Genomic DNA, 25,605 nt, shown 5'->3' with positions numbered 1-25,605 from the left:
TCAGACAGGCACCTGTGATACACCCCTGGGGGTCAGAGTCACAGATCCTGCTGGCAGGTCACCGTGTCCACACACGAACTCAGCACTGTGCTGCTCCCCGTGCCCGCACCCCGTATCCAGTCCGTAACAGCCCTCCAGCACCCCCAAACTTCCTGACCAGACATTGGGCATCGTCCTAGACCATGCCCCAGTCCCATGTGCCATGGTCACCGAGACCTATGGGCTCTATGGTGACAATGTCTCTGGACACCCCTCCTCTCCCTCCTCATCCTGTCCCCTAAATTGGTCCTTCTGCCTCCAGGCTTCTGTGTCACCAGATCTGGGCCCTGCTCCTCCACATCTTCGATAGCTGCCCACTGCCCGCAGGACGAAGCCGGACTCTTTCCCAACGCCCAGGATTGCAGGTGGATGTCTGTTCGCATTCACAGCACGGGGAGCCCCACACCCCGACTTCTGGCCTCTGCCTCCCTGCCTACCCTTCCTGTCCCTCTTGGAGCCCTGCCCCCTCCAGGCTGTGGGAACACTGCCTGCTTCGGGGTGTCTGTCTCCCTGCGAGGGTGACCTCTCCCTGCGCTGCCGCCCTTTGCTGGCGTCTCTGCTTCTGGAGGCTTTTCATCTGCCAGCGCAAGGAGGAGAAAGTGGCCGGCCAGAGTATTCTGGTCACTTACACTCGCGCCGGGCACTGGTCAGTGAATTCCCACAAAGCATGAAATGGAGCCTGCACAGCTGGACACCTAGCTCTGTCCCCACGTCAGTCAGGAACCTGCGGCTCAGACAGAACCGACTTGCCCCACAAGTGACAGGTTCCACTATGCCCCTTCTAACTGAGTCCAGGGCAGTGCCCTCCACCATCCTGCACCAGGGAGGCACCCCAGGGGCTGCACCCTCAGGAAACACATGTCTGTTTTCCTTAAAGGACCCTCAGTCTGCAGCTGTAATTCATGCCATCCTCCCTCCTGCCCGTGTCCTCCTAGTGCCCAGGAGTGGGCAGGCCTGTATCATTTCCTGAATGTCACCAAACACATCTGCCACTCGCAGAGCTTCCCCAATGCCTTCCGGGTGCACCCGGGGAGCCCTGAGCCACATGGCCAGGCCCCCTCTTCCCCCCACCCCCGCTGTGAAATCCCATTACTGCTTTCAGCTAACTGGCTTCAAAGGAGGCAAAGTAATTAGTGAGGGGCCAGAAGTGTCCCCTCCAGGGCCCAGGAAGCACATCATCCGTCAGTCTGTCCATCCGACTGGCTCTGAGAGCCTCCTCCTCTGCCCCACCCACCGGGAACACGTAGTTTCTCAATACCCTCCCCCCTTAGTGATTCATTTACATCCAGACATACAGATAATTGTGACAGGAGCAAGTTTGCCATATGAACTGGAGTTTTTCTCTCCTCCCTGTGGTTCCCCCTCATCCCAGCTGGCAGCCAGTTGAACCTCACTGCCCTGAGGAAGGATGGAGTCGAGTGGAGGGAGGGACAACCCCCACCCTCTTTCAGCACCAGCCACAGAGGGACCAGCTCCCTGGAGTGTATGGGGGCACGGAACAGAAGTGAGGGGCAGAAAAGATGGACATCTCCGTGGCAACCCGGGAGGAAAGACGAGTGAGGACAGGATGTGTCCCCGCCCCCAGCCCCCTGACTTTGCACAGGACCACAGGACAGCAGCACGGCCTGCTACCCAGGAAACACAAACGTTGCTTTAAGAAGAGAAAGCCAGGGATACTTCTTGTGCCCCTGGGGTCCGGACCGGGATGCCGGGTCATAGCAGGGTCAGGGTCTGTGACCGCACTCGGCATCCACTGCCTCTGACCTCCCAGCAGCCCCCACTTCCCAGACGCAGAAGGGACGCCACGGGGAGGAGAAGCAGGTACCTGGAGTTTGAGGCCAGGGACCACCTCCCTCCCTCTAGGGGCTGTGCTGCCCACACGAGCTCCCCAAGAGGCCAGCGCTGGCCCAGGGCTACAGCTGGAGGAGGGACACAGTCACAGAGCCTCCCAGGGCCGCGGCACCATTGCTGAGAGCTTCGCGATGGAGGGACGTTTTGGACCCCACCGGGCATAGCAGCATTTCCCTGGCTCTGATCCTCTGGCACGGCGGCAACTGTCTCAGTGACCTAGGATGATTGTGCCACTGTCCAGTGCATGGTGGCCTGGGAGAGGATGCAGGAGCCCAGCCAGGGGGACCCGAGGGGCCGGGAGGGGTGAGAGGGGGCCTGTGCCGTGGTTCCTCGGGTCAGGACCCACTTTCAAGTATGACCCTCTCTGGGCTGGGGTCCAAGGAAGTGGCTTCTGAGGCACCTCCCGCCCCGCAGAAGGGCTGCAGAGTGGTTAAGGCAGCCCATAAACAGGAAAGCCACCATTTAGCTAATGGAACACTGACGAGCCTGCCGAAGACGTCTGCGGCTGAGTAATTCCAGTGGGGCCTGGCGAGGGCATCATTGGAGACCAGACGCAGCTCATGGCAAAGGCCTGAAGTGTAACGAACCCCTCAGCGCTGGACTCTTGGGGACGTGGCAGAGAACGTTACACAACACATCACGTGGCAGAACACCCCCAAATCTCCTTTCAGCCCCCCTCCCACAGCCGTGCTTCCTCCAAGCCCGAGCTAGGCCGTGTCTCTACTCTGCCCTCCCCTTCCCGGACCACCCAGAGGGCTTCCTCAGTTTCCCAGAGTCTCTTAGCTCTCCCAAGGGGGTTCCCCATCTTTCCCCACATGAATGTTTGGGCCCTCAGTTTCTCCAACTCTGCTTCTCAACCTTTTTCCCTTCACTACGCAATAGTTTCAAGGAGGCTGAGAGGCCACACCGGGGTTAGCCCTTTAGAGAAAGGGAGGGAGAGGTGACTGCCAATGTTTGGTTGTAATTTTCTTCCCAGCCTGCCCAGGGGGCCAGTGCTGGGGCCCCAGGAGGCTCACGCCTGAGGTGGCTTTATGACAACGACGGTGATGGGGCCCAGCAAATCCAACCTTCAGAGTCTGGCTGGGGTTTGGGACCAGCCAGGAAGCTGCTTGGACAGTGGGTCTCAGGCTGTCTCAGGGGGCTGAGCCTCAGCAGCGCCCCTCCCCACGCCCAGCTTCCTCCTGGATCCAGCCCAGGTCCCACCCTGCACGTGGTCCGGTAAGTGGACTTCTCAGAGGGCTCTGGAGATGACCAGCCAGGGCCAGCTCCCATTGTAATGGGGAAGTTGAGGCCCAGACAGAATCAGGGACCCTGATGGGGTCACAGAGCTCCTGACAGAAGGAGCTAAAACCCAGTCTTCCAGGCTTGTGTTTCCCCCACAGCACAAAGGGATTACATAATTTCTTAACTAACGAGGGGGCGGAGGGTGGGCATTCCTGAAATAAATGACATTCAAAATGCAAACGATGGGTCCTCTTATGCTGATTTGCACTGTAAGTGGAACGTGAGGATAAAAACATCTTGACTTATAGGCGAACCTATGGAGACGAAAGCAGAGAACAAGCAGAGAACGAGCCAGCGCCCCGGGGTGGGGTGGGGTTTACAAAACTTCGGGAACTAGATGGTGGTGACGGCTCCACATCCCTGGATGTATGAAATGCCCCTGGATTGTGTGTTTCTAAATGGCTACAATGGTACAATGAATGTCTGCACTACAACGATTTGTCATAAGTCTGCTTGACTCTAATACAGAAGTGCGTGTCACTTCTTCTCTCTTCTCTTCCCCTCCCTCACCCGGCCACGGGGGCCACATGGGCACAGACAGACCAAGAAGGCGTTCAGGATGATGTGCTCAGGAAGGAAGGACAGCAGTCAGGGGCGGGAGCCCCGCCAGCCAGCACTCACTGGGCATGGGCCGTGCAGGCCTCCTCCCAGCACACGGTCCAGCCAAGCCCTGGAGCCCTGGGCGGCTGCCCCTCACTTCCCTGAGGTGACGCCCGCGGGTCAGCTGCCCTATGCTCAAGAGCACTTAGGTCTGGAGATGCCATATAGTTTCCTGCGGCTGCTGCAACAACTGACCACCAACTGGGGGCTTGAAACAACGGAAACCGGCTCCCGGCTCTGGAGACCAGAAGGCTGGACCCAGGTGCCAGCAGGTCCTCTATGAGGTGACAGGAGAAGTAGACACTGCTCTCTGCCTTGGCACCTGGCACACAGCTCCTAAACCCGTGCAATTTCCTAAGTGACAGGAGGCCGAGGAGCATCTTCCGTTCTAATGAGGTGACTACGTGGACCCCTGGGTCGGGGCCGTCACCAAAAAGACCAAGCCGTGATTGCAAGCTTGGATTTTCAGCCTCACCCCCACTCTCCAGAGGGGAGCGGGGCTGCAAACAGAATTAATAAGTGACCATGCGGACGTGAGAAGCCTCCGTAAAATCCCAGTGGCATCAGAAAGCGTCCAGGCGGGTGGACACCCCCCACCCCTGAGGGTGGCGCCCCCCCCTCCAGGGGGACAGAAGCTCCTGCACTTGGGCCCCTCCCAGGCCTCGCCCTCTATCTCCTCGTCTGGACGTTCATCTCTGTCCTCTGTCACATCCTTTAATTACGTGGTAAATGTCTTTTCCTGAGCTCTGTGAGCAGCTCCAGCAAATTTATGGACCCCAAGGAGGGACGGCGGGAACCTCAACTTGTAGCCAAATGGACAGAAGTCGTGGGCACTCTGGGGACCTATGCGTGCGACTGGTTCTGGGGGCCGTAGAGGGACTGAGCCCGCTGTCTAGCCCTGATGCTGTCCCGGGTGCACAGTGTCAGAGCTGAGCTGCTGTGGGACACCAGCTGGTCGCAGAGAATCGGCTGGTGGGGGAAAACCTCCACACATGCGGTGACCACGGTGAACGTTCTCTGTGAGAGTGAGATGACACGCAGGAGAACACAACACAGGAGAAAAGGCTGAGTGTCCCCGCACACAGGTCCTCAGGGGCTGCGGCTGCTGCTGGCCCCCGGCTGCACCGCCAGGCCTGCTCCCTGGTCACGTGGTCCACTGTCTTTTCCTCCTGTTTCTCATGAGGAACTTGTCACTGGGCTTAGGGCCCGTCTGGATAATCCAGGTCTCACCCAGAAGACAGACCCAGGGATCCCCTTTTTCCAAACAAGGTCACAGTCCGGACCTAGGGTTAGGAAGCGGACATATCCATCTGGGATGCACCGTTCAACCCCCCACGTCACTGGCTTGCCCGACTCCCCAACCTGCCAACCAGACCCTGTGGTCTGCCCTGTCCTTGTGGCAATAGGAGCAGCAGCTCTAACAGGTGGCACTTACTGAGGGCTGAGTGCCAGGCACCGGGGCACGCCCCAAACATACACTAACCCATTTAGTGGTCACTGAGCCCTCCGAGGCGGCTGCTGTTACCTCCAAAGGATGCTGAGGGTACTGAGGGTCAGAAAGGCCCTCTTTCTTTCTCTGTTTCAGTCTCTTTCTGATGTTTTTCTACCAGATGATGACAGTCATGGAAGCAAGAATGTGTGCGTGTGTGTGTGTGTGTGTATGTGTGTGCAACATACAGAGACAGAGAGACATACACACACACACAGAGAAAGAGAGACAGAGAAAGAGGGGAGGGGAGAGGCTCAAATCCATGCCTAGAGACGATGACACCTGTGTGGGGACCAGAAGCCTGGACCCTGGATGCCCACGCTGGGTTTTTCCCTGGCACTCAACTGCCACCCATCACTGGCTACACTGGCTGTCAGAACTTGTGGTGCCCAGTTGGCTGGCAGGGGCCAGACCCAGGACTCCCTGGGGTGGGTTGTGAGAAGATCCAGCCCCACACAGGGTCCTGCCCTCCTGGCTGAAATCACAGCTCTCCACGCCCATAGCTTCCAAGCCTTGTTTCTGGGAAGCCAGATTGAATTAGCTGCTGGGCCCATCTGGCCAGCCCTTGGCCTAATACTGTCTGGCAGCTCATGCCTCAATGCCAACCCCAGCCCCGTGGCCTCACGGCCATAAATTCAATTTGCCACAGCTTAATTGAGCCCTGGACTCCCGGGGGCACTGGCCCTCGGGCCCTCCTGCCCAGCCAGCAGCAGATTTCCCGGTGATTAGGACAGCAGGAAGAAACGGCTGGAGCCAAGTTAATTTCAATTACCCTCGTTTTCTCCCTGGAGCAGCACACACCCCTCGCCAAGTGCCCCTCTGCGTCAGCTGCACTGGACACGGAGAAGAGGTGAGTATGTTGAGTACACCCTGTATTCAGGCGCTGACCGTGTCTCTAGCCGCTGGTCCTGGGCAGGAAGCCCTATTTCACAGAGCCCAGCCCAGAGAGGCCGTGGACGCCCACTTCCACGGTCACTGGCTCCGCCTGGGCTCCGGTAAGGTTTTATGACTCTGATGAGAACCAGCCCTCTTCTCTCCACTCTGCCCCACCCTCCTGGGAGGGCAGCCACCTCCCTGAGATGTTGTCTGCTTGGTAGAAAGACCAGCTTAGTAGAAAGCAGCCACCTTCTTCTGCCTGCAGATGCTACGTCCACAGCTGCCCAGAGCTGTGTCCAGAGCTGCCTACAGCTGCACCCCGTCCAGACTCAGAATGACAGGGGCGCCCATCCTTAGGGATGATCGAGTCCAACACTGAGGACCAGAGACCTGAGGCCACTGTTCAAGGCCACACAGCAAGTCTGTGCTGGAGCAGGGTGCCAGTCATAGACAGTGGCCCCCCCGATCTTCAGGGGACACATTCCAAGACCCGCAGGGGATGGCAGGAACCATGGACAGCCCCGAATCCTGTACATACTATGTGTTTCCTATGTGTCCACGCCTCTGGGAAGTGTAATTTGTAAGCCAGGCACAGTAAGAGATCAACAACACCCATAACAATATAGAACAATTGTAACCATACACTGTAATAGAAGTTGCGTGAATGTGGTCGCTCTCTCAAAACACTACTGTGCTCACCTTGTCACTTAACGCAAGCAGCTTGATGGCTTCTCTTTGGTGAACACGTAAGATCGCCAGCATCACGACTCCTGTGCTTCAGGCCGCTATGAAGAAAAATAAAGTGATCTGAGCACAGGCTCTGCAATACTGAGCCGGCGACTAAGTGACGATGGGCGGGCGGGCGGGCAGGGCACACGGTGTGGAGATGCTGTGAGGGGCGGCCTCACACCACACTCGCACCCCTACTTCTGATGCCAGTGTCCCATGGGCCCCCACCCACCCTGGGGCAGACCTCTCTCAGACACAGTCACCGGGACGTCGGGAGATGCTGCCCCAGTATGTGCTTTGGTGTGTTCTTAGGTTGCTGTCTTGTTATATTTCCCCACAAATGAGTTCTCTGCACCTTCCTACGAGGTGTGTGCGCGTCTGGAGATCACAAAGGCCATTGTCTGGAAAAGACGTGGATTGGAGGAGGAACCCACACGGAGGCCCGAGGCCATGGGGAACAATCCATACAGCTTCCAGAACGGGGTCACTCAGGGGGACACCCATCCTCTGTTGATGTGACTGAAGGCATCTGCAGCCCTATCGACCAAGTCCCACCCAAGAAGGAGGCTGGGACGAGGGGAGGTGCTGACCAGCCCTCCTCGCTGGGAGGGGTGGGGGATGGAGGCAGAATGCCAGGAGGGAGCAGGGCTGCCAGCTGACGGGACAGGCACTGGTGGCTGGGTGGTGAACAGAGGGGTGAGCTGTGTGGCTGGGAGGGAGCTCGGGGTGCAGAAGACTGGAGGACAGACGGGAATATGACTCAGCCTGCAGTCACCAAAGGCTCTGACGTGGAGGCCCTGGATGAGGTGGGTAGTGAGGGCATGGGGTCCAGGACTGCTCCGCCAGTGGCTGTCCCTCCACAGGGAGGGACGCGCCAAGGGGGACATAACTGCCCCTCCCCCAACAGATGGGCTCAAACCATCTGGAACAGAGGGGCCACATGGAGGAAGGCTGGGGGGTGACCGGCAGGGCCTGGCTCACTACGAAACTACAGAGACCAGGCTGGAGACACAGGCGGAGCCCAGCTCACAACAGGCCTTGAATGTCATGCTCAGGATGACAGAGTGGGTCCCGCTGGCCTGAAGGACAACTGAAGAGATCAAGCAGGGAGCGCCTCGCTCAGATCTGTGCTTCTGGAAGGTCACTCTGGCTGTGGCAGCGCGCTTGGGAGGAGGGGCTGGGGTGAACTTGAACAGAGGTGGAGCCCCCGGTGAGATGCAAGAGGCGGGGGTGAGGACCTCGACAGGGTGTAAAGAACCCTGGAGAAGCTGCCAGCCACACAGCTGCAGGGCGCGTGCGTGCGTGTGGGAGTATGAGGGGTGGCACAGACCACGCGGGGCTTTAGGGCCCAAGAGCAATAAGCAGCAGGTCTCAGAAACAAAAGCGGGGCCCAGGGACACAGGAGATGCTTCCCAGTGCTCTGGACACCTGGGCCAAGAAGCAGGTGCGAGTTAAACCCTCACCTGGTCCCCTCTCTGGCTTTTGGTGGCACATGTACCCTGCGCGCCACAAGGGGGTGCTGTGAGGCTCCGACCAGAAAAGGCGGCAACTGGCCCTTTGGGTGGTGCAACGGGGGCTCCGGTCCTGAAAGGCTGCCCAGGACTTTGGCGGGTGGGCGACGGAGGGTGAGCTGCAGGTGTTACCCTCGCGGGCGGGCACACGTTTAGGCAGTTTCTGTCTCCCTTTGGGAGTGCCACGGCGACGCTCACAAAGCCATGCATTCGTTTCACATGTGATCGTTTCTTTAGGATCACTTTCTAGAAATGGAATTTCCGACGCAAACAGAGGGAGAGTTTGGAGGGTTCCCCCTACGTCCCACTCAGGCAGGGATGCCGATCCCTTTCTGACTCTGGCGCCCACATCAGGGCACAATGACAATGAACCAAGGCCAAAGGCCATGGCCTGGCAGTGCCTGGGGCCGGGAGGCCCAGCTTCTCCCTGCCTGTGCCCAGGCCTGTGAAAGGCCCATGAGGAGGAGGCCGTCCCTCTGCCTTCACTAACCCCTGCACCCCGTGGGCCAGGCCAGAAGTTCTAGGAAGTAGGAAGGGCTGCTCGTCCGCTGTCCCCACAGGCCACCTGCCTCCTCCCCCCAGCAATGGGCATGTTGGTGCCGCTGCAGAGTCTCCACACCCCCCCCAGCACAGCCCCTGGAGTTAGTCATGGGGCTGCGGGAGGAGGGAGGGAGCCCACCGGCCATCTCCCTGGGGTCCTGACTGCTGGGGGACTCCCCTGGGCAGGATGAGAATGACATGCCCTAATGCTCAGCTAGCTCTCATTATACTACTGATGGGACAGCAGTTAGGAGGGTTTCTAATGACGACTCACGAGAGTAGAGGAGAAAGACAGAGAGAGCCTGGAATAAAGTGAGGATGAGCCGCTTCCCCTCAAAGACGCCACGCGACGGCCACCCAGACCTCGGCCCCCATTTCCCTCCTCTCTGCCACCCACTCCCATCTCCACAGCCCTTACACAGTGTGGCAGGGACCAGCCGCATCCACGTCACTTGGGAGCTTGCTGGACATTACAAACTGGGACCCAGTGGGAGCTGCTGAGCCCGAGTCTGCATTTCCACAGAATCCCCAGTGACTCGCTTGTTGAAGTCTGAGACCCACCGGGACCCTGACACTTGCCTGAGCTGGACGGCGCCCTCGTAACAGCGGAGAAAAGAACCACCCGGCACCGCTCGGTCTCTCCTGGGCCGCACCCCACCTCAGGGCCAAAGCTGAGAAACAAAAGAAACAAAGCCTCTCTGAGACCCCCGTTTCATCAGAAACCAGCCCGTTTTCTGAGTGACAGGTGTGTGGGGTGAGGGACAAGCATGAGGTCAGTGTGACACACGGGGGTTCCATCAGTAGGGCTTCCCCTTCCAGGGCTGTGACGTGGGCCCCTCTCTGAGTCTCGACTGCTTCACCTGTAAGATGACAAGAACTAAGCCACCTCACAGACCTGACAGGAAGACAGAGGTAACGTCTGTCACATGCCTGGGACAGCACTGTCCCCGGGTAAGTGCTTATGAGCAGGGATACTAGCATGAACTTGTACAGTCCCGCCAACAAATGTCTTCCAAGCCAGGAGGAGAGCATGTCTGCTTCAGTCCCGGATGAGAAGTCACTCATTCATTCGCTTCCCCAGTATTCGCTGCGCGTCGCTATGTGTGTGACCGTGCTGGGTGCTAACACACCCTCCTCCCGACAAAGTCCCACAGCCTGGGCGCGGAAAGGTGAAGAAAGGATACTCTCTCAGTTCTGGAGGCTAGAAGTCCAACGTCAAGCTGTGGGGAGCACGGGTTCCTTCCAGAGGTACCAGGCCTCTTCCCTCGCCTCCATGGTTGGCGGTGGCCGCTTCATGCCAGTCTCTGCCTGTCGCCACATGGCGTTCTCCTTGTGTCTGTCTCTGTACCTCTATTTCCCTCTCTTGGAAGGATAGCAGTCAGTGAATCAGGGTCCACTCTCATACTGTACGGCGTCATCTCACATCCACAAAGGTCCCATGTTCCAAACAGGTCACTTTCACAGGTTTGGGTGGTACGGAACTTAAGGCAGACAGAAGTTAAAGCGCTAAGGGTACACTTTGTTCAGTAACGACCGTTGCAATGGGAAAAGGGTCCATAAGCTCAACTCTGACTTCTCAGAGGCGACTGGCACTTTAAAAGGAGAATGAGGGTAGGGAGGGGGCTGAGCAGAGGCGAGGTGTGTCTGTGATGGAGGGGGAGCCTTAAATGACGTGCTTCCTGCTGCCCTGTCTAAGCACGTTTTCCCGACACGCAGGCCACACACGTCTGTCCGTGCCCCTCGCCCCCTGTTCCTCTGCTGGAAAGCTGCTCCCCCAGAGCTCCACATCACTGGCCTGGCTCCTCCTGGTGGCGGTGTCTCAGCTCCCACGTCTGGCTCAGAGGACAGGAGTGCCCGCCCCTGCCACTCAGTATCAATCGTGCCCCTGTCTCCTTCACAGCGCTCACCACCAGCCTCAGAGGTGCCCCACGTTGATTTCTATTCATTCATTGTCTGCTCCCCACCCCACCCCCCGTGAGAAGGGCCGTTTGTTCACGACTGTGCCTCCACGTTAGAACACTGACCAGAGAAGCGAAAGCTCAGTGAATGTCTGCAAACAAAAGGATGGCGACAGGCTCACTCGCTGCCTTCAAGAGGCTTCTGTCTGGAGCTTCCCGAGTCTCTTCCCAAGACTGTGCACTAGCCCAGCCCAGAGCAGTGTTGGAACGTACATGTGACTATAGGATGGTTCAAGTTTCCAGGAGGGCCCTGGAATCTCTATTTGGAGACCATTGCTTTAGAGATGAGCAAGAACTGATTCAGGGCAGGGCCCGAGAGAAAGGCTTTTTAAAAAAAAAAACAAATCTTGTGCTAATTGTGTGTGCTCTCAAGCAGACATTAGTATCTCATCCTATCTTGATTTATCCGGTTATCAAGGCTTGGGACACAGAAAGCACTTAGGACTGTTTGTAGGTTATAATGAGCTCAGCCATAGAGACGAGAACGCATGAGATCATGGATGTGTGGGATGTAAAGAAGTGTAAACACAGAGGGTAAATGGTGGTGACCAGGGGGTGAAGGAGGGGTGATGGCTGTGGAAGAAGAGCCCAGAAGAAGCAGGATCCAGCAGAAAGCCACCCAGCACCACCTGCCCTGCAGCCCTGCTCACAGCACAGCTGGAGAAACGGGACCTGCTGGCATCTAGGTCCCAGAAACACCCAATCAGCTTTTCCACCAGAACCACAGCCATTGCCTGGGTGCCAAGGGACTCCTGGGGGCCAGGTAGGACCAGATATAAAGAATCAAATACTGACTAAGGAAGTCCTTCAAGAGCTGAGACCATAATGACTGGGAGAAGTCAGGGCGGGCTTCCTGGAGGTGGCACTGGAACCCTAAATGCCCAGACGCTTCTGACAAGCAGGAAGGATGGAAGAGGTAATTCAGGACAGAATAAGGCAGACACTTTGGACTTAAACCAGGGGGTGGAAAAGCTTCATTCACTGCCTGCCTCAGAACCTAAGACACAAACCCACATCATTAGTTATGATTCTGATGACTGAAGAAGCAAAAGTCAGGGTTACCTTGTGGAAAGATCATTCAACACTGAGAAAGGAGAAGGGCACAGTGCCATCTTCCAAGCCTTTCACATTCATTCTCCCATTTAATCCTCAGACCCACCCTCTGGGAAGGGGGTGCAACCATTGCCCTATTTTTCACAGGGAAAAACCAAGACTCAGGAAGGCGGTACCTTACCCACCACAGCCATAAAGTGGCCCAAGTGGGATTTGAACCCCAGTCAATCTGACCCAAAACGCTTGCATCTCTCCCCCACTCTGTGCCACACCCCACCCCGCACCCCCACATGTGGCTGCCACACCAGGTGCCCGGTCGCTGCTGCACTTTCACCCACAGAAGCTCACTGAACATCAGCCCCACAAAGAGGAAAAGGAGAAAGGATTGTCCACAGCCACCTGACCCGAGGGTCACAGCAGGATGGGCACCCGTGTCTGTGGGCTGCGCAGCCTCAACTGCCACCTACCCTTTGAAAGCCACACGGTCCAAGGATGGAAGGGTCATGGAGAAAACTCCCTCCCACCTGCTGGGCCACAGAGGACGGCCTCTTTGAGTCTGAGCGAGGTGACAGGCTAGCAGCAGACCGTGAGTTGGGACCAAGCCAGATGGTGAGGCCCCAGAAATGCCTGGGGTGCGGCTGGCTGGAGCGGAGGGGACCAGCTGTTCTTTGTCTCAGGCCCCGCAGGTCTGCACTCACAAGGGCTCGGGTCTGAGTCACTTCCCTGAGCTCCAACCAGCTGCAGAGCCACAGCGTTGCTGGCTTGGTGGCCTCAGCTGGTCCGTGCCCAGTGATGAGCACTTGGTGAGCGAGCTGTGCCCACAGCAGAGCGAGCAGCTGGAGGAGAAGAGGCAGAGAGCAAGGGCCAGGAGACAACAGAGGCCAGCCAGGAGGGACAGGTCGGAAATAGTGCTTCCTCCTCCGCCCCGCTGTGCTGTGGGCTCTGCCACCTGATAGCCCTGGGTTCAAACCCCAGCTCCCCCACCTCCCTCTCCTTCAGTTTTCTCTACCGTGAAGCGGCTAATAAGCTCTTGGGAGGACAAAAGGAGAGAGCATTGATCACGAAGTACCCAGCACCGAGTAGGGTCTGGTACACGGGCGTTTTCTCCACCTGCCCTGAGAAATGGGGCTCAAGACGGCGCCCTGTCCTGGAGGGAGTTCTCTCAGGTTAGTTAGTATGGGGCGGACTCGACTCCCTTAACAAACAATTCTGCCAAGAGGCCAATGAAGCAAGTCTCACTGGAGATGCAGAGAGGGAGCGGGAAGGCTTGGGGGGGGGGGGGGTCCGACAGAAGCTCAGGGAGGCATCTGGGAAAGGGGGCTCCTCCCATCCCCACAGCCCTCTCTTGCCCCCTCCTTCTGCTCCCCTGGATCGCTGTCACAGCCCCCACCCCAGCCTGGCCTGGCCACTCCACTCCATGCCTGCAGTCTCCAAAACTGCATTTCAAAAGTGCAAAGTGCAAATCTGAGCATAGTTACATCACCCCCAGACCTTCTGTGGCTCCCCATTGCTTCAGAGTCAAGCAACCTATCCAGCCAACTATGCCTCACCCACAGCTTCTCTTCAGCCTCAGGCTCTCACCACTGCCCCCTCATGCTCCAGGTCAAATCACAGTGAATTCCTTGGGGGTTCCCTCACTGTGTCATTTTCTCCAAGCCAACACCCTGCCTCTTGTCAACCTTGTTTCCACTACCTGGAGCCCTCACCAAACTTGACAGCGACAGCCTTTTCTTTAAGACTCAGCTCGAGGGTCACCTTTTCCAGGAAGCCCTCCCTGACTCCTCCTGCAATCAGTCTCTCTCCTCTGTGATTTCTTAGAATGCAGCAGTCCCGTCACTGCAGCGCCTCAACCAGACGGCCTCAGAGCCAGAAACCACGTTGTTTAAAATAATAAAACTTTCTGTTTTTATCGAGGTGAAATTCACATAACATAAAATGAACCGTTTTAAAGTGCACACGCCAGCGGTGTTCAGTAGGTTCACAATGCTGTGTAACCGCCACCTCTACCTAGTTCCGGAACATTTTCAAACTGCATCCCCGTTAAGCAGCAAGTTCCAAGAAGCACAACATTTTAAAGTAGCGGTAAAATACAGGTGGCCTTAAGTGTGTTTATATTCTTCTTTTGAAAAAAGTGTCTATTATCCCTGAACCGCTAAGCCTCTGTATTCCCAAGGAGCTTCAGACTGGCACTCTTAAAAGGTTTATTTACATTTTCAGCCCAAAGCCTTTCCCCCTTGAATTGCACCCTCCTGGATGCCACACACGTTTCCTCAGCACTTCTGTGGCCCCCGTGTCTGCAGCCAGCTGCCCCCACTCCAGCTGGCTACTCCCCCCGCCTCATAGTGCTTCTTTCTTTCTGCAAACCCAATGGACCCAGACTTGAGATCATTTTCTGAAAGACAGCAGGCAAACAGCAGGGACCTCCGGACTAGAGTACAACCACTTCCCCAACGGGGTTCTGCGCAGGCATCTGCCTCAGTCTCCCCAATTGTATAATGGGCGCAGGCTCTGTCCTGTGGCCTCCCTGCGAGTAAGGTAGGGCGGCCCCAGTAGGTCAGGAGAACCCAAGGCCGTCACTGGGTTACGATCCTCGGGCCCGCCCGGCGCGGGTCCTGAAGAGCTGGCCCCGCCCAAGGCCCCAGTGGGCGGAGTCACAGCGGCGGGGGCGGGCTCCTGACGCGGTCCTAGCGCCCGCCCGCACGCAGCCTCCCAGGCGGGACCTGCGCTCTCGCCCGCTCGCTGCCACCGGTGTCTGGTGGTCCCACACGAGCTCGCCGCGCCGCTCCCCGGCCCCGACAGCCATGAGGGGCGCGCACTCCCTGGTCCTTTTCTTCCTGGTTGCCTTTTGCGGCAGAGGTGAGTTTCCTTCGGGGAAGGAGGGAGGGCGCCCAGGTCCAGCAGAGTCACTGGACCGGCCACAGGTGGGAGGGGAGTGGCCGAGGTTGTCCCGGCAGGATGGAGAGTGTTTGTGGGGTGAATTAATCTGTGAAGATGAGGTGGGGGCCGCTCTTCTCCATGTGGCCAGTGCCCTCGGGTGGCAGCTCCGCTCAGCCCAGCGCGATGGGAGCCCGCAGGTTCCTCCCCGCGAGCGTGGACACCGGGAGCGAGCCAGCCACGCGGTGCTGGAGGGAGGGGGCTTGCCCGGCCCCCAGCCCCGAGTGTATGCAGTTCGGGGCGGATCTCCTGGGACATCCCACCACTTCTGGTCACCCACCCGGGGCGGGCCTGGACAGCCAGCTGGGCTGAGGGCCACTCAGGAACCTGCAGGCTGACATCAGCAGGGTCACCCAGTCAGTCCCTCTCGGCATAGTCCAGATGTGCTGAGGACTGCCTTCTCCGGGCCTCAGTTTCCCCACCTGGGCACGAAGGACCCTTTTAGCTCCTACCCGCTGGTCCCAGCTTGTCCTCTGAGGCCTGGTCAGCCCAGAGGACCAGGGCCACATCCTCCGGGGACAGAGACACCATAGGGGTGTTGGAGGCAGGAGTGGGGGGACACACATGGTTCCTACAGAGCAGCTCTCACCAAAAGACAGTGACCACACTCAGTGTGTGTCCTGGCTCTGTCACTACTGCTGCTGACCCCATGCCATTCCTTTCCCCTCTCTGGACCTCAGTTTCCCCATCTGTTCTATGGGGATGCTATGCCCCGCCTACTGACATGGGGGCTCAGCTGTGTGAGTCAGTCGCAGAGTTTCTTGGGCGATGCCCGGGCCACCTGTGTCAGAGTCACCCGTACAGCGTCCTGGCCCCACCCTGGGCTCACAGAGCAGACTCTGGAAGTGGATCCTGGGGACATGCATCACAGAGCATTCAGGGGACCCTTACACATGCCTGGAGAAGCTCCTGACAAGCAATCACAGTGGGCTTTCTGTGAAAGGTAAAAGCCCCAGCCTTCTCCAAATCCATAGCCACCTTCTAACAAATACATATGTCCTGTTTCTGTCCTCAGGTCAGGACACACATAGCCAACTGAAAATCACTCGGCCTTTCTAGGGCTCCCTTGCGAAGAAGATTCTGTGATCGTTACCTTCTGTAGTCTGATTTCAAAATAGGGGTTATCTTCCCATTTTTCCAACACGGCTTTCCAGACCAGCTATGCTTTTCAAGCTGCACACACGCTCACACCATTTAGAATTCCAGCTGCAGCCAGTCCTCTCCGGTTGTTCACCCTGTGCTGGGTTTCCAAAGGAAGGCCCAGGACAGGCACCTGTTGGCCCACTCCCCATCAGAATCATTGGGTCAGGACTGACCCCTAGTGGCGGGCTCTTTGTTTCATAGTGTCAGCCCCAGGGCTGGGATGTGACAGAGTATGCCACAGACGCTTCCACCCATTCTGGGCCACCCTGTCATCTTAGGACAAGGGGACCTGTCCCCTGCCTTTGGACCCAGCAAGCCTCACAGGAGCAAAGGAGCAGGTTGGGAAGTCCAAACGTGTGTTGTTCTGGGCTCCTTTTGGGGGGTGGAGTGCATTGCAGCCCTCAGTAGCCCTGCTGGTCATCCCACCCCGCCCCCCACACTCACAAATCCAAACACTGGCTCTGGACACCACAGGCCTGTGCAGGGGCAGCCTCTTTACAGGAAGTTAGCAGGGCAGGAAGGAAGGCCCAGGGCCGGGAGGGCCGCTGTCTGACAGGGGCTCCTGGACCTAGCTCTGCCTCTGACTTGCTGGGGCTACCAGAGTAAGTGACTCCCCTCTTTGGTCTCAGTTTCCGCATCTGAGAAACAGAGGGTTGGGCTAAATGGTCTAAGGTTTTCGGAGCCTCTAACTCAGCAGCCCATAGCCGGTCCTCAAGATGGGGGAGGGTCCCTCGGGGCCAGCTGAACGCCTGAGAGGCAGGACAGGCCCAGAGGTGGGCAAGCTGAGCCTCCCAGGTGGGCTGAGCTGGAAGCCTGACGAGCAGCCCTCAGGAGCTGCAGATGTAGGACCGCCCCCCAAAACGGGCTGGGGGCCAGGAGCTATGGATTTTGGTCCAAAAGCTGCCCCAGACATGCCAGATAGGCCTGGGCAAGTCACAACCCTCTTTATGAAATGACTTCTCAGGCCAAATATATATACTACAGAGGGGCTGTGGGAGGGACCCAGCTGTAGCCCGAGGCTGCATACTGGCTTCCCGGGCATCCATGGAGCTGGCCTCTGGGAGGGGGCTCTGAATCTAGGGCAAGCATCAGAGGGCCCCTCGGGACAGCTGGGGCAGTCGGGGGTGGGGCAGAAGGCTGCAGGTGCGTGGGGAGCCTCTTTCACAGGGCACTAAATATCGCATCTGCCCCAGTTAGGCAGCCAGTTGGAGATGCAGGGAGCAGGCAGCTGCTCACCCAGCACCCACCCAGGAGTCTGCCTCCCACTTGCTCAGTGGGAGCAGTTGAGGCTCTGGGCCCCCTGGCAGCAGTTTGGGGAGACCAGTGAGCTGGCCCTGCAGGGAAGGACGGTCAAGTCCTGGGCCTGGTGAGCCGGCAGCCCTCACTGGGACCCATCTCACTAGTCCCTTATCCTCTCTGGCCACTCAGTAGTTTTTCTGCACAGCTCTTCTCTTTCCTGCTCCAGGGTTGTCCGCTGAGTGTCCCTCTTTCCAAGGCCCCTACCCTGACACGCTGTCCTGAGGAGCCCATGTAGGGTGGTGAGGACCAGGGCTGAGGGGTGGAGATGGGAGCAGGGACGGGGAGACTGGAGGTGGACCAGACCGAGCTGGAAGACACGGGTTTTGGACGACGGGGTGAGAGGGAACGGGGGGAAGAAGAGGGGGCCGTGGGAGGACCGCTGAGCTGTCCCAGAAGTCCCCAGGACAGGCACGGCTGCCCGCACTTGGTCCCGTGTTCCCCAGCCCTCACAGCTGTCCCCTTCACGGCCATCGGCTGCAGTGGGCGTCACTTGGACAGCCAGCAGGTCTGACTGTGTGCTCTCCCAGGGGACTGCGGCATGGCCAACGCGGAGGAGAAGCTCATGGATGACCTTCTGAACAAAACCCGCTACAACAACCTGATCCGGCCGGCCACCAGCTCCTCGCAGCTCATCTCCATCCAGCTGCAGCTGTCGCTGGCCCAGCTCATCAGCGTGGTGGGTGCAGGGAGGGGGCACGTCTTGGGAAAGGGGAGGCCATTCGGCAGCAGGGCTGGGAGCTGGGAGGCGCTGCCCAGACTTGTGGACAAGGTCTCAGACAGTCCGTCTGACGTTCTCCCTGTGCACACATTAAGGGTACAGGGGACTGCTGAGGGGACAGCACTGGGGCGCGAGAGGACTCCCTGGGTCTTATATCCTGAAAGGAGGTGGGTTGCACGGGCAATACATTTGCTAAAACTGACCAAACTGTACGCTTAGGATCTGTGCATTTCACTGCATGTAAGTTATACCTCAACTTTGAAAGATGTTTTAGAGACGGGTGAAGGTTTTCAGCTTTCAACAAGGGCTGAGTAGCTTGTTGAGAGTCGCCTTCCCACAAGAACGATTAGAACAGCTGGACAAAACGCGCCTTCCCCCAATCCTGTTCGAAGGCCTTGAAGAGCTCAGCCAGGACTGGAGACCCCACTTCCAGGCGGTGACCCTCATGTCTGTGTTTAACGGCTGGCAAACAGGGACGGGCTGAAGGGCTGAGCACACAGTGTGGCTACAGGCAGGAGGCCTGGGCGAGCACTTGGCTCTCATGGGCTGGGGAGGCACGCACTGGAGTTTGAGCCTCACTGAGGAGATGGGTGTTGGCGGAAACCTTGAAACGGACGACCTCAAGAGTAAAGACAATCAAAATTAAAGCAGCCGTTGCAGAACCAACTGCTTAGAAGCAGCTCAGGCACAGACTAAATTAAGGCGACGAGGTGCCCCTCCTCCAACTGCCTGCTTCAGAGCCCACCCGCACTGCCTGCAGGCGTGCACAGCCACACACCGAATAATGACAGCGCCCCCCACCCCCACCCCCAGGGTCACAATGGAGCTGAAAACTCCCTGTCACCTAGCACATCGTGGCCGTCACAATGCCCTAGCACCACCTATTAGCCACCTGCAGTCCTCAGTCACATGCCGTCCAGGCTGGCAGCCCACGTCGGTCTGTGATGCTCGCAAAACCACACAATCACTAACGATGCATTTCTCTGAACACACACGTCGGTATGCGACACATGACTGGGAAGTCAGATGAAAATTTGCTAGGCACCCGATGAAACAGGGCAAAATAAGGCAAAACCAAGAGAAAAAAGACATACAAATGATTTAGTCAGACATAGTCTGTTAAAAAACTACCATGAAGATAGTAAATTTTATGTTACGTGAATTTTACCACTATTAAAAATAAACAAATAATAACTTTTCTGAAAAGAAAATAGCCACTAATATCCTCTAGAAAATCATAATGATGGAGCATTTGAAGCCCATCACGGAATGGGTTTAACAGCAGATTGGTCAAAGCAGAAGAGGAGGGTAAGGAACTGGAAGAGGGGTCAGTAGAAAATACCTGGACAGACGACAGAGAAGGATGGAAATGCAGACAAGGAGATGTGCGGTTCCCTGAGAAGGCCACGCCATGGAGGACCAGGGTTGGGTGACGGCCAGGAGCTCTGTCTCAGACAAGCTGGGTGGGAAACACTGGTGAGCCACACGCAGGATGTTGGGAGCCCACTGGTAACCGTGGTAACCCGGTCTGTGTGTTGGCTCCTCCTACCCATGAACTGACAGCCCCTCTCTCTCCCCAGAATGAGCGAGAACAGATCATGACCACCAATGTCTGGCTGAAACAGGTAAGTCCCCGTGGGTCCCCAGCACAGGAGGCCTTTCGCCCGTTTGTGGGTGGCGATGGACCTGCCGGTGACTGGGCTTCGCTGTGTGCTCAGGAGTGGACTGACCACCGCCTGGCCTGGAACAGCTCCTGCTACGAGGGCGTGGACATCCTGCGGATCCCCTCCAAGCGAGTGTGGCTGCCTGACATCGTGCTTTACAACAAGTGAGTGGGGGGTTGCTGAGGCAGTGGGCCGGCCAGGGCGGAAGGCCCAGCCCCGGGTCCTCCAGACCTGAGTGCAGCCCTGGGCCCCGCTGGTGCTTCCCGACTTCCCAGCCATCAGGCTGCAAGAGGCACTAGAGATGAGCAAAGCCAGAGCCCCCAGTTACAGATGGGGCGGCGGCGGCCCGGAGACTCACTCAGGCACAGCTGGGACAGGACGAGCAGCATCCCGCCGCCGGGTCCGGTGCTGTGTGTCCTGCGTATTGTCTCTCTGACTGTGCGCTGCTTGGTCCGTGTAGGGTGCCGGGAGAACTTGCTGTGTGTAGATCCCTTAGGTAGGTGAGGGAGCTAAGGGACTCTCCCCAACATAGTGATACCAGCACAAGCGTGAATGATTACGAGTGTGTGGTCTCAGCTGTTCTGCTTACTAGTTTTCTGACCTTGAGGAAGTCACTTAACTTCTCTGAGCCCCATTTCTCCCATCTGTGAAATGGGGGTAATCACAAAGCCTGCCTCGCTGGACTGCTGTGAGGCCTCAGTGAGCAGGGCTGACCCACGTGCAGACGCCCAGTAGCGCAGGCCTCCCAGTGCAGGCGCACAGTGGGGAGGTGGCCAGTGGGCCCTGACCTGCAGGCCCCTTGGCACGGCCATGTCTGTCCTTTCATGCTGTTCCTCTCCGCACCCTGTCCGCCCCAGCGCCGACGGGACCTACGAGGTGTCTCTCTACACCAACGTGGTGGTGCGCGCCAACGGCAGCATTCTGTGGCTGCCCCCCGCCATCTACAAGAGCGCCTGCAAGATCCAGGTGAAGCACTTCCCCTTCGACCAGCAGAACTGCTCCCTCAAGTTCCGCTCCTGGACCTATGACCACACGGAGATGGACATGGTCCTCAAGACGCCCACGGCCAGCGTGGATGACTTCACCCCCAGCGGCGAGTGGGACATCCTGGCCCTCCCGGGCCGGAGGACCGTGGACCCGCAGGACCCCAGCTACGTGGACGTGACGTATGACTTCATCATCAAGCGCAAGCCGCTCTTCTACACCATCAACCTCATCGTCCCCTGCCTGCTCATCACGTCGCTGGCCATCCTGGTCTTCTACCTGCCGTCCGACTGTGGCGAGAAGATGACGCTGTGCATCTCCGTGCTGCTGGCGCTCACCGTCTTCCTGCTGCTCATCTCCAAGATCGTGCCGCCCACGTCCCTGGACGTGCCGCTCATCGGCAAGTACCTCATGTTCACCATGGTGCTGGTCACCTTCTCCATTGTCACCAGCGTGTGCGTGCTCAACGTGCATCACCGCTCGCCCAGCACGCACACCATGGCGCCCTGGGTCAGGCGCTGCTTCCTGCGGCAGCTGCCCACCTTCCTCTTCATGAAGCGCCCTGACAGCAGCTCCGCCAGGACCCCCGGGCCCAGCCAGTGTCACCTGACCCCGTCTGAGGCCTCGGCCACACACCCTGCCAGCTCCTCCAACCTCTACAGGGGCTCAGCCTACTTTATGAGTCCCTCCTCTGCGGCTCCCAAGTCTCCCACCGGCAGGATCCCCAGGGATGCCCGGCTTCCGTCTTCTGGGAGGTTCCAGCAGGACGTGCACGAGGCTTTGGAGGGCGTCTGCTTCATCGCGCAGCATATGAAGAGTGACGATCAGGACCAGAGCGTAAGTCGCCGGCCCCCACCACCTGCCTGCCCAGCCAGGCTGACAATGCCACCAGTTTCCCATTTCCCGTAGCTCATTCACATGAGAGGCGGGCTCGCAAACTCTTTGCTGGAATAAGGAATCCAAAAGGGAAACGAGCCGTTACCGCTTCATGCATGGGGGAGGGAAGCGCCAGTGATCCTTTGTGTTTGTTTTGGGTTCCCGGATGCAGCCCCTGAAGTGAGGGCCTGGGCCAAGGTGGTTTGTGTGAGAGGTGATCTCAGGACGCACAGTAAGGCAGCAGGGACAGTGGCCGGGGAGCAACCCGGGGACTGACGAGCCCCTGCTGTGGGCTCTGGGAGCTCAGCCCATCAGAGACCCCGAGGACACACCGCACTGAGCCACGAGCCACAAAACCTCCCCGGGAGGCAGGGGCATTGGCCCCTCCGCTCCTGCTTCCTGTGGGTTCCACTTCCCCATTACGCCAGCTGCTAAGCAGCAAGCCCGGGTGGAGCAGAGGGACACAGGCTGAGTGGGAGGCTAGCGGGCGGCCGTCCGCGGGCCGGAAATGACGTCTGCAGCCCTTAGGGACACAGGTGGCAGGGGCACCGCGGGCGTCTGCTCCCCCCTCGGCAGGCTTGCCAGGCATACGAACACTTACAGCCCTTAGGAGTACAGACCCATCCATGAAAGTCGTATTGCTACCACGGTAAGAAATCATCGAGTAGGGTGACGGCAATTACAGATGTTTAAAAAGAGGTCATGTGCACTCTCACAGGGCAAACTCAGGTGTCCCAACCAACTCCTCTGAACAAATAACAGCACAAAGGACAATTCTTAACTGGACACAAAACATGGTGGTAAGAGCTAGAAACGGTCACCACGTTGCAGTGCCAGGCAGAGCAGGTGTCACAGTCTTGTGAATGTTCTCATCCCAATACCTTGTCAGACCAGATCCTTGAACAGTGTTTTCCTCATTCTTACCTTTCTGCGGTTTCTTGCCACTAGCCCCGTCCTCAAGGGAAGGCACTGGGAGTGCGTCAGTAGCAGGCAGAGAAAAGAGCAGGCCGGGAAAGCTCCAAAAGCACACTGTGCAAAGGAAGGAGAGAACTGGTAACAAATGGAGTGTCAGACGCGAGCTCTGCTTCCGAGTGGGGTGCTGGCACCTGGGAGCCGGGTGGGCACACAGCCTCTCAGGCCCCGCCCATGCGACTGGCGCACACTCTGCTTGGCCAGGTCCCCAGGGCATTCCCAGGTACCCTCCCGTGAGAAGCACAGCTCTTCAGGGGCCTCGGATGTCACTTTTTGAAAAATTCCTTTGTGCTGTCTTTTGTTTAAAACCATTCAGTAACTCCCACATGTCACTGTGCCACCTGGGCCTGCTGGCTAAGTGGGAACCACTTGGGCAACTGTTGGAAACACAGCCTTGGGGCCACCAGGTCAGAGCCCGGGGCCCTGGGGGACGTCCAGGAGCCACACTTCTAACCAGATCCTGGCGTCTCCTGTGTACAGGCAGGCTGAGCTCTGGTCTCCTGCAGCCTGGCTGAGTGGGCACCACCCTGAGCTCTCGCTCCCGAAGGGCTCATGCCCCTTGGCACTCAGAGGCCTGCTGTGTCCAAGCCAAATAATTAAAAGCCTCTTGAGGGAAGGCCCAGCCAGAACCCCGTTATTGTAACCGCCAGTGTTCACTGAGCTCCAACCGCACTCCGGCGCTCTGCCAGGACCCAACACACATTACTGCTACCCGCCACCCGCACCAAACCCTGTGAAGTGGTGTTTGCTCAAACGCCCATTTTACAACGCGAAAGCTAGTCTCAGAGAGGCTCGGTGACTTGCCCAGGGTCACAAGACTGGCACAAAGCACAGCCAAGCTCTGTACCCAGATCTTTGTGACGTCCCTAATCTTTCTTGCCCTGCGCTGAGCGCAGGATGGATTTGGGGTTACCCTGCAGAGGAGACACACACCACTGCCGGGGCCCTGGCATCAGCTTGCCGCATTTCCAGAGCCTTGCTGACTTCTGATGGGGCCGCCCCCACCTCGGACAATGTCAGAGGGATGCAGATGGGCCGTGTGCACACAGGCCTGGGGGCGGGAGGCTGGGATGCTGGGTCTCTGGGGGTCTCCCCAGGCAGAGGAGGCAGGAGGCAGGCGCCTCTGTGGTGGCCCTCTGCAGGCGAGCCAGGTTTCTGTCAGCTCCACACCCGGTGGCGCTGCGAGAGACCCAGATGGTGTGGGGAAGGAGGGAGGGGGCCTGCGGTGGGGGGGGGGGGAGAAGCTGGGCCTCAATTACAGACTAGCAGCCACTAACAAATCTAACAAATCGAGCAAATGAAACAGCAGGATTTCCCGCATCCTGCAGTCTGCAGTGCCCCACCCCTGCTCAGCAAGGTGGGCCCCAAATCTTCCTTCCCTGCAGCCAACTCAGGCTTGGGGTGACAATAAGAGAAGGGCCTGTGCTCCTCAGGCCTCGTCCTTTTTATAATCAGGTTTGGTTTGAATCACATTCAAACCACATTCTAACCCTTCTATGCAACCTGAGTTCCCAGGGGCTCGGCTGCAGGGGCAGGTGGAGGGGGACTGAGAGTCACAGAGGCACCCAGCTGGGGCACGACTCACTCTCAGAACCTGCTACCCCAAGTAGCCTGTGGGGCCCCAGCCCAACTCAGGGGACTGGGCGAGAGCAGGGAGGACCCAGCACTCACCCGTGTGATCGGCTTGTCTGCCCACAGGTCGTGGAGGACTGGAAGTACGTCGCCATGGTGATCGACCGGCTGTTCCTGTGGGTGTTTGTGGTTGTGTGTGTGCTGGGCACTGTGGGGCTCTTCCTGCCCCCCTTCTTCCAGAACCACACGCCCTCCGAGGGGCCCTAGGCTGCCCCGTCTGTCCCAGGACCCCGGTTGTGGGGTGAGGTGATGTGGACAGTTTGCTGTTTTCTTCTGGGTCGCAGCTGCTGAGGCCCTAAATGAAATATGATACCATCGGCCATCAACCCATCAAACAGCCACAGCACGGGAGGGGCAAGGATTGGGGGCCTGACTGTCCCCTCTGAAGGCCTCTGGAAGCCAGGAAACCCCGACAGGAAGGGGCTTTGGACAGTTTAGTTCTGACCAGTCGTTCTCCCTGCACCAGGATAAGGACAAGCTTAACAGCAGCACCTACTATGTGCAGGGCATGTTACCTCGCACCATCTCCCCCCACTCCCCCGTGTGTCGCTCACGCACTTCAGGACCCTTCCCAGCAGACAGCTGTGCGTCTGCAGTAACTTCTACCCAAACCTGCCTCCCCCAGTACCTCCCAGGCTCTTCCCGTGGCTGCATCACCAGGGCTCCACTGCAACCCACCAGTGTCCCGACGCCACTTCTCAGAGGTCTCCCCAGTCACCCACTGCAAAGCATCCTCCCCCACGGCCACGGCCCCGCCACCTCTCTCGAGCTCCTCAGTAGCTGAGGTTCTCACTTGCTGGCATGTGTATGGTCCACACTCACCCACTAGCATGTGAGCTCCGTGAGGGCAGGGACCCGATCCGTCACGTTCACTGCACCATCCCCGGGGCCCAGCACAGAGCCTGGCACACAGCAGGTGCTCAATACATGTTTGCTGAGTGAATGAATGGCTCCAATTCCTCCTTCCAGCTCGCGCCCCTCCTCTGAGCCAGCCCTGGTTCCCCACATGACAGCAAGGGCGGGCAGTCCCTCCGTGCGCCACAGCCAGGTCCCCCCCTGCTTTAGCTCACAGCGGCCCACGGCCCACGTGTGCACCCCTCAGATGCTCTGATTGCCCCCCACAGTGACCGGCGCCTAGTAGGCACTCAGCGTATTTGTGGAACTGAGTAGTACTTTTTAAAAAGTATACAATTTGATACAAAACTGCCTTTCTGCCAGGAGAATGGGTTTTAACACATGCATAGGTTCGTGTAATCAGAATCTACGCGCTGCCTCACGGGGCCTGGCCCTGCAGCCACTCGTCCTCCTATGTCACTGGGGTTTCGTCTTCTCAACGACGCCACTTACATGAAACACATAGCGTGCCACCTTGACACTGACGCCTTCGAGACTCATCCAGGTCGTTGAGGGTGCCAATAGTTTGTTCCTTTGTCTCCCTGAGCTGTGTTCTGTC

General features: G+C 58.1%; 2 protein-coding genes and 1 long non-coding RNA gene across 3 annotated transcripts in view; 1 reads left to right on the top strand and 2 right to left on the bottom strand.

Annotated features, from left to right (window-relative positions):
• The window catches only part of UBE2Q2 (ubiquitin conjugating enzyme E2 Q2), an 80,842-nt gene extending 73,926 nt beyond the window's left edge, over positions 1 to 6,916 (bottom strand). Inside the window, exon 1 of the mRNA XM_088789412.1 lies at positions 6,839 to 6,916. Coding sequence (XP_088645538.1) covers positions 6,839 to 6,901 — 63 coding nt within the window. The 5' untranslated portion in view covers positions 6,902 to 6,916. The remainder of the gene's footprint in view (positions 1 to 6,838) is intronic.
• Positions 6,917 to 9,498: 2,582 nt separating this feature from the next.
• LOC109457956 (uncharacterized) overlaps positions 9,499 to 25,605 on the bottom strand; it is a 25,925-nt gene continuing 9,818 nt past the window's right edge. Inside the window, exons 4-6 of the long non-coding RNA XR_002139125.3 lie at positions 24,192 to 24,447; positions 22,473 to 22,577; positions 9,499 to 9,590 (exon numbers count right to left, since the gene is read on the bottom strand). This is a non-coding gene — a long non-coding RNA (uncharacterized LOC109457956). The remainder of the gene's footprint in view (positions 9,591 to 22,472; positions 22,578 to 24,191; positions 24,448 to 25,605) is intronic.
• On the top strand, positions 14,635 to 25,095 carry CHRNB4 (cholinergic receptor nicotinic beta 4 subunit). Its single transcript, XM_019751247.3, has 6 exons — positions 14,635 to 14,786; positions 17,834 to 17,982; positions 19,605 to 19,649; positions 19,743 to 19,852; positions 20,546 to 21,509; positions 24,219 to 25,095. The coding sequence occupies exons 1-6, from the start codon at positions 14,732 to 14,734 to the stop codon at positions 24,357 to 24,359; spliced, it is 1,464 nt and encodes a 487-aa protein (XP_019606806.2). The 5' UTR covers positions 14,635 to 14,731; the 3' UTR covers positions 24,360 to 25,095.

The sequence above is a fragment of the Rhinolophus sinicus genome, chromosome 13 (genome assembly GCF_057876585.1).
Source record: "Rhinolophus sinicus isolate RSI-liver-muscle chromosome 13, RSI-T2T, whole genome shotgun sequence".
Taxonomy (NCBI): Eukaryota; Metazoa; Chordata; class Mammalia; order Chiroptera; family Rhinolophidae; genus Rhinolophus; species Rhinolophus sinicus.
Note: the sequence above shows the minus strand (reverse complement) of the source record. Positions and strands in the feature narration are given on the sequence as shown.